A 9,181-nucleotide genomic window follows, 5' to 3' on the forward strand; every position below is an offset into this window, starting at 1 on the left:
TGTCGATGAAAAACATGAAAATTTTTTCCGTTTAACCAATAGATAGACAACAATAATAGCGACCACTAAGATATTGGCCGCTATAGTGACCGTATCGACCAAACAATAGGACACTGAATATATTGTATCGTCTTTTGGCGACAAATATTGCGAAGATTGTGAACAATACATGTCTTGTAAACAATTGATTTTTTTATTCAATGAAAATAATACTTTTTTATAATTGAAAATAATAATAAATTTTTTTTTATTATGTCTTATCGCAAAACATATGTATAGATATAATTGAGAGCAAACAAATTTTTTTTTATCTCAACACAAATTCTTGTATTAAAAAAAATTCATAGATATTATTATTATTATAAAAACTTTTTCATCACATTATTATTATTACAACAAAAACTTTTTAAATCACTATAAAAGTTTTTTTTGTTGGTAACAATTCAATAATTTTTGTTTGGATTTTTTTTATCAAAATAAAATATTATTGAATTTTCATTTTTATAATTTGCGAAAAATATTTCTTATTTCTTATAATTAAATTATATTTTTTTTATTGTTTATTATTATCAGTGATAAACTTCAGACACAGAGTTCTCATAGATTTTACTTAAAAGACTATCACTCTCTGTGTGTGTATTATAGTTGTTAGCACTTCATTGAATTGTGTGAACTGAATGCCAATTTGATCGCATGATTAGAGAGAGAGAGAGAGAGAGAGAGAGAGAGAGAGAGCACTGGTATTAGAAAATTTACGTCAAATAAAAACACACATACATTACCCCACAGTATTGCCTCCACTCGGATATATTAATAATAACATTTGTGTCTATTTCACACAGAGTACAGTATATATAATTATAATTAAATAAATATGAGTTGCAATTATTGCAAACAATAATTTATATGATAAACTTACAAAAATATTTTTATATAAAGTACTTATAAGGTGTTGTTAGTATACTGGAGCTATTGATTGATGAATTTTTCATATATTACTCTACTGTTATTGTATATAATTAAAGTTTTACTAATGTATTAATATTGCATTGCAGTGTAGTGTATAAGTATATAATTTTATGTGTTTAGGTGGTGACACCAATACCTGTCCCATCAAATTTATCAGTAGTTTTGTGTGTGTGTGTGTGTGTGTGTGTGTGTGTCTGTATGTATATATTGTGTAATAAATTTTTCAATATATACTAACTCTGTGTATAGTTTTATATAATGTAAATCAATTATATTGTAACATAACATACATGTGTCTATAAAACTATTAATATAATTTGTTTATTTTGTTTTTGACGATTAGTATATTTAAATAATGTATTTATTTTAGACTAACAGTTTGACTACAGTTTTGCACCACAGTTACAATTATTCAATAATATATTTGATTATACGGTGGTATACATAGTAACTCATATCTTTAGAAATTTTTTTACGTATAATATTAATATTATCTTAAGTATCTAATATTATATAATTTTATTTAAAAGCTATAATAGTTGTTAATAGTTTTAGTAGTAGTAGTAGTAGTAGTAGTAGTAGTAGTAGTAGTAGTAGTAGTAGTAGTAGTAATAATAATAATACAATGCAATATTCACGAATTCCTGAAAGGAATACGTATATGCATTCTAAAAGTCTGTCCGTCTGTCCGTCTGTCTGTCTGTCCCACGAGGACATAGGTTCGAATCCAGGCTCAGCTACAAAATTTTTTTTGATTTTTTTTGGTTTTTTTCTTTTTTAAGTTAAGGAGATCGTATGAGAATGCTTTTGAAGCATTCTCAACTTGTTTTTTTATTTTTAAAATTTTTTTTTCCTTTTTAAGTTAAGGAATTCGTGTGGAAATGCTTTTAAAGCATTCTCAGCTGGTTTTTATATAAAAATTAATTATAGTACTATAGTACCGGGTATTGTATAAATTTTAATAAACTTATCAATTAAAACAGTATTTAGTATTCAATTTAATGGATTTGAAGTTTAGTGAATATTTTTAATTTGGCAACACATCTAAAAAAATTATTATATAAGCAAATCAAATGTTTTTTGGTATAATTTAATAAAATTATATATTTTTTATATTGTTTTAAGAAAGTAATAAATCTATTCTTATTTGAGAATTTTACATAAAATAAAAATTTAAAAAAAAACAATATTTTGTGTACAATATTAATATATTTTTTGATTTGCAGCCAAATTCAACACGAGATCCTCAACTAAATTTAATATTCATATGACTAATAAAAGTGAATCAATTTGTAAATATATTTCTGTAATTATTATATTTATTTTCATAATACATACGTATAGCAAAAAATTAATAACAAAATTAACTTTTAGTTGAATAATATCCATAAATTTATAGTCTATTTACTAATAAGTGAATTTGTTTTTCAATCAATATAATTATATTTGTATAAATTAGTAAATTCAATAATAGGTATAATAAAAAAAGGTTTAATAATAAAATTTTGAAAATGACTTGTAATATTGCTTATGTTTTTTTTGGAAATATAAAATTTATTTTAAATATCAATAACATGTATATGAATTATATTCATATATGAATCATAACTAAATCATAAAAAATTTTAAGACTTTTTCAGGGACAAAATTTTATGTACAATATTACTAAATTAAATTGTCTAACTTTTTTTAAAATTAACATTTTTATACTAATTTAAATAAAAATATTAGTTTAATTTTTATTAAAAATGATACTACACTATATTTAATAATGTATAAAATATATTTCACATATTCACATTACTGTTTATTATATAAATATATAAATATAGTAATAAATTTAAAACTTAATCATTAACTGTATATATTTTAATATCTATTTTTGGGTTAGATTTTATAAATTACAATTATCTAGAATCTAAGTCATTAATTTTCAAAAAAAACTTGAAAAGTTTTGTTTTCTGAAATCTATACGAGCCTTTTTTGTGTGTGTGTGTGTGTGTGTAGCAATTTTTTTGTGAATTTTGAAATTCTGACTTCAGATTCGGTTAGAGGACTACTAATAATGTATTGAAAAGTTGCATTAAAATTTTGATATCTCCTCGGGAACATGGACAAAATGGCGGCCAAAGTAAAAAATATTTTAAGAAAATTTTTTTAAAGTATAGATTTGAATAAAGCATCAAAAACAAGAATAAAAAATGCAGTAAAATTTTGATATCTCTTCGGGAACATAAAGAAAATGGCGGCCAAAGTAAAAAAATTAGGTAAAAATTTTAACGTTTAGAATTGTAAAGAGCATCAAAAATATGATATAATATTTCAGCATATTTTTTTTAAATGGCGGCAAAAGTACACAAAAATTTTTAATTATAGATTTGAATAAAGGATCAAAAACAAAAATAAAAAATATTCATTAAAATTTTGATATCTACGGGAACATAAAGGATAAGTATAAGCGGCAAAAGTATAATTATAGATGATTATTTTGTTATACTAAATCATTTGATACTCTACATGACAAAAGTTGAATTTATTTTGTTATACCTAGTCAATTGATACTCTACATGACTAAAATTGTTTATTTTGTCATATCGAGTCAATTGATACTCTACATGACAATATTTATATAATGTATATTTGACCAGTTTTTAAATTTTTATATATTATATAGCCGCTATAACTAATGGTTTTCAATGCTATTCAAGTTTTTTTTCTGAAAATGCTTTCTAGCATTCTTAACTGGTTTATATTGATATTTAAATTTAATTTGTTAAGTTATTTAATAAAATTTAACATTATATGATCTATGTTAAACCTACTGTATAGCCAGTTCATATTTATAATCCTTAATATCAAATCATTATTTAAAATAAAACATTAAACATATTACTATTTAGTTATCAATCAACTACTCTAACTCTTATTAAACAAAATATAAATATTTTAGAATAATAGAAGTTTTCAAAATAATTATTTACTAATTAATTAATTAAAAAATTAATATTATCTATAGATGCAAGTTATAGAAAATAATTAAAATATTAATATATAACCAATTATGCTACTTTACTAACTATAAAATATTAAACTATTATCATATACACTATAATAGAATTGAATACTAATTATAAATGTTATAAAATATTATAGTAAAAATTTTAAAAAATAATAATAACAAGTACAATTTAGTTTATGATTTCAATCAATAACTTAATTTATTATCAACAAATTAAATAAAAAAATTACATATATTACCGGTAATATACAGGGAGAGAGAGAGAGCAATAAAAAATGATCATTTTTTCTAACAAACAACTTCAATGGGACAGTTAGTGTTCAATACAATCTTAGTAGTAGAGACTTTTGCCAAAATAACCCGGGTATACGACTGGCTGTTTGACATAACCACCGTATAGACCGCCGTAACCGCCGCCATAAACGCCGCCATATAATGGTCTGTATCCGGCAATTGGACTGATAATCGGTTGTTTGTAGATCACCGGCTGCTTCACCACATATGGCTGGTATGGTTGGTATAGCTGGGGATAGTATCCCAACGGTTGGATGGCATTTACGGTGACAATCACTGCCAACAGTGCGATAGCAATCTGAATGAAAAAAAAACAAATCATTTGGGAGAAAAAAAGTTAATCAAATATTTTATACTAAAAATTATTAAAAATATATATTTTATATATAAATTACCGAAAATTTCATTTTGAAAGTAAAATAAAGTTTTTATTTCTAAACTATATGTTTAAGCGAAAAAAGGTTTTAATGATTTACTAGAACTCTTTCGACGACTATTTATAGCAAAAAATTATTTTGTTTCTTATTATCTATTTTTAAACTATTAAACTATAAAATAAAAATTTTGCTAGACAATTTTTTTTATAAAAAAACATTTATTATGACCAAGACAATATTTGTTTGATGGATATAAATAGAATGTTAATTAAGTGGAATTTTTTGTGATAGTAAATACCCGATCAACAAAAAAAAACATTTAAGCAAAAATTTGATACACTTTATTAAAAATGCGAAACGTGTGCTCTGTATATATATATATATATATATATAGTAATTATTTTTGTCGATTTTTTTTACTGTAATCTAATTAATATTTTTTTCCAAAAATATTATGATATATTAGTTATAAAGTTTTTTGCCTGTCTATCTATTATATATATATATATAATATTATTTAGTTTAATTTCTAGTTTATCAAGTATTTTTTTTAGTGAAACCAATGGGTTAAATAGTTAAAATTAATTTGAAAAATTAACTAAAATCATTTTTTATATTTTTTTCAAAATAAATAAACTTTCATTTTTGTTATATTGACTTTATTTTTAATGTATTTTTTGTATAAATATCTAGTAATTAATCAAAAAATAAAAATAAAAAATCGTTGTACTTTTCTTTAAAAATATACTTTAAAATTTTTTGAGCATGCAGGTTTTTTTATCAGGGTAAAAAAACTTCAAATCAATTTATATCAGTACATACCTATCATATTTTGTTGTTTGTGTCGGTGTTTTATTGGGTCCACTAACCTATATATATATACTAGGTATTTATACTGTATAATCTATAAACTTTATAATAGTTTTTAATGAAAACCCAATTGGATAAATAAACATTATTAAACAGATATACTATAAAAATAATTTAGCTATGATATCATATTAATCTCTCTCTCTCTCTCTCTCTCTCTCTCTCTCACTCACTCACTCACTCACTCACTCACTCACTCACTCACTCTCTCACTCACTCACTCTCTCACTCACTCTCTCACTCACTCTCTCACTCACTCTCTCACTCACTCACTCTCTCACTCACTCACTCACTCACTCACTCACTCACTCTCTCACTCACTCACTCACTTTCTCTACTCACTCACTAAACACATGGGATATTTGAGTGGCAATTAATAAAACATTTAAATTTATTAATGTCATATTTTATTTTATTTTATCATCCAATTATATCTGATTTATATTTATATAATATAGTATATACTGTATTATATATATATAATACTCAATACTATTAATGATGTTTAGATTTTTGTCGTAATCAATAGTCAGCATCAGTTGAAAAGTGTAAATAACTTATAAAATTTTTACACAAATATTTTAACAATTTTTTTTCTAGAAAAGTGGAGATTTATGATAAATCATCAACGTAGGATAATTAATAATAATAATAATCATCTTGGTATAATACATTTAACGATTAATTTTTTTTTGAATGTTTAGGTCATCTAACTTAAAGTTTTTTTTAAATAAAAAAATTAATATATATTTAACTTTTATATAGTACAGTATATGTATATATTTTGTAGCATATAAAGTATATAATAATATTTCAACAATATTAGAAAAAACTGTTTATTTTAAATTAAATTATCTATATATACAAATGGGAATTCCCAAAAATATAATTAATTAAGTTTATAATATAATATATCATAAATGTATTATTAATAAATGAAAAATAAAATTTAATTAATTAAGTCGTTGATTTACATAACTATTTATGTTAATTTTTAAGATTAATGATAATTTAAATGATTATTATTATTTTTTTTATAATTTTTATTATAATATAGTTTTTCTATTAAGAATATAAGCGCTATTAACAAATTATTATTAATTTATTTATTTTTATATTTTTTAATTTAGTTTAATAGTCAAATTTTTTAATATGAAAATGCTATATGACTATGGTTTATGGCTTAATTGATAAATATTTTAAATATAATTTTAGCAGTTTATTTGTTTAAAAATAATATTTCCAAATTTTATAAAATAAATTCAAGAATTAAATAATATTGTTTGTATTTTATATATAATTTTCTAGATAAATGCATAATCTGGAGTACATCTAATTGCATAATATTTATCATATATTTAATTTAAAAAATCAAATAATTACTTAATTAAATTAAAATTAAAAGGTTTTATTTTTTTTTAAAAAAAAACTACGAATATTTAATTCAAAATACTATTAGTTTAATATTTTAATTTTCTGGGATAATATTTTCTATGACTACTAACAGTTGATTATTATTATTATTATTATTATTAAATCCATTTTTTAATGATATTATAATTGTTTATTACTTTAGAAAATCTATCAATAGTTGCATAAACTTTGACTGATCAAAATGTGTAATAAATGTAACGTTTGGCCATTTGGTTGGCTGATAGTCAAATCCATGTCTTTTATCCAAAACCAACTGTCCTCTAGTATTTTCGCCATTTAGTTCAACACTAGTTTTGATTGACTGTTTAGTTACAATAAACTCCTGATAAGCAAATGCCAAGACTGTCAATGTATCAGCCATTATAAGACCTTTAAAACCTAAAAAACAAAAATTAATAAATTATTTTTTTTTAAAAATTAATAGTTAATAATAAAATTAACCTGGATGAACACGTTTATACTCCATATTGGTAATCAATTTGACAAATTTAGCTTTATCATTGTCCAGTGCTATGATTTTGTCATAAATATCCTAAAAAGTTATTGTTTTTGAGTACAAAAAAAATAATATAATAAAAAAACTCAATATATAAAAGTATTACTAAATTTACCACATAATAACAAAAATATATGACATACCCAGGTCAGTAGATTGGTTAGACCGCATTCAATTGGTACAATAGTAATGGGACATTTGGCATTGTTCAACATTATATGACACGCTTCGGGATCTCTCATTACATTGAACTCCTGGGCCGGTGTCATATTGCCGCCAAAATCTATAGTTCCGCCCAAATAAACAATATCACGGAGATTATCGAAAAACTGGTTGTCCATGAGATAGGCCAGTCCGATGTTGGTCAACGGTCCCAATGCTATCAGTGTTATCTGTTTGTGATTTTCTTTGGCCAACCGTATCAGCGCATTGACCGCGTGCTCGGCTTCGACGTGTACATCGATGGGCGGCATATCTTTGGTAGAGTCGCCCAAACCATCCTTTCCATAGTATTCATCATTAATAAATGGTCCGATAGTTGGAGACTCACAGCCTTTATATATCTTGATATTCTTATATTAAAGTTTATTAAAAATTACAAAAATTATATATATATATAAATTACAAATGAAAATTTCAAATAATAATTATATATATATTTTTAAAATTAAATAATTCATTTATTATTAATAATATGTATTAAATAATATTAATAAATACCTTTAGATCCATAGCCCTGAGGGTTAGGGCAACATTTTTGGTGACATTAGTACAGCTGGTGTTGCCGTGCGTACAGGTAATGGCCTTAATGTCCAATTTGTTTTGTTTTTGGCAAAATGCGGCCAACATTATAGCCAACGCGTCGTCGACACCGCAATCGGTATCAATGATTACCATAGGTTTAGACATTATTTTATTAATTATTTATTAGTTAACTGTTTTAATAAATAAAACTGATTATTACTAATATTTAGTTTTTTAGATACAAAAGTGCAAATCATTTATTAATGTAATTAAAAAAACTAATTTCTATTTATATATGATTTTTTAATATCCTATTTCTATTGTTACTATAGTATTATACTGTATAACTGTAACTATGCTAATTTTATCAATCAATAACAAATATAGAGTTTTAATCAAGTTTTAAATAATTAAAATGAGATCATCATTAGTCACATTAATCTAAACAAATATTGTATAATAATTAAAAATTAATCCCATTATTATATAAATCATTATTTTGATAGACAAAAATTTTCGATTATTTATAATATATATATATATAGTTTATACTGTATATATAGTACAGTATGTTTTTGTTTAAACATTTTTTTTGCATTATATTAATACTGATAAAAATTAGTTTAAATAATTATTTAATTTGATTAAAATTGATATTTCCAGGAATACACTATTTTATAAATATTTTAGTGATATTTACGTTATAAACTTGTTATAAAATATAAGTTTATCTAACATTAATTATTATCTCATTACATAAAACAAATTATGTCTAACTTATATTCAATATTATTTAAAAATATATATATAAACTAAATTATTATTTCATTTTAAAAACATAAATATTAATTTTCTATACAGTATTTATATAGTAATAATATTAATAATTTGTAGTACTTATTAATATTTAATCAAATATGATAAAATTGTTACATTAATTTGTCAATTTGAATTAACTTAAAAACAAATTTGTCATTT

At 22.6% G+C, this 9,181-nt stretch overlaps 1 protein-coding gene across 1 annotated transcript; it reads right to left on the minus strand.

Moving 5' to 3' along the window:
* Window positions 1-7,041: 7,041 nt before the first annotated feature.
* Window positions 7,042-8,422, minus strand: LOC128964431 (inosine-uridine preferring nucleoside hydrolase-like). Its single transcript, XM_054311019.1, has 4 exons — window positions 8,180-8,422; window positions 7,603-8,031; window positions 7,405-7,495; window positions 7,042-7,341 (listed from the first exon to the last, which is right to left on the minus strand). The coding sequence occupies exons 1-4, from the start codon at window positions 8,366-8,368 to the stop codon at window positions 7,097-7,099; spliced, it is 954 nt and encodes a 317-aa protein (XP_054166994.1). The 5' UTR covers window positions 8,369-8,422; the 3' UTR covers window positions 7,042-7,096.
* Window positions 8,423-9,181: the final 759 nt, after the last annotated feature.

This window comes from Oppia nitens, unplaced genomic scaffold, assembly GCF_028296485.1.
Source record: "Oppia nitens isolate AA-2021 unplaced genomic scaffold, nextdenovo-longstitch-racon4-pilon3 scaffold8_pilon_pilon_pilon, whole genome shotgun sequence".
NCBI classification, from domain to species: Eukaryota; Metazoa; Arthropoda; class Arachnida; order Sarcoptiformes; family Oppiidae; genus Oppia; species Oppia nitens.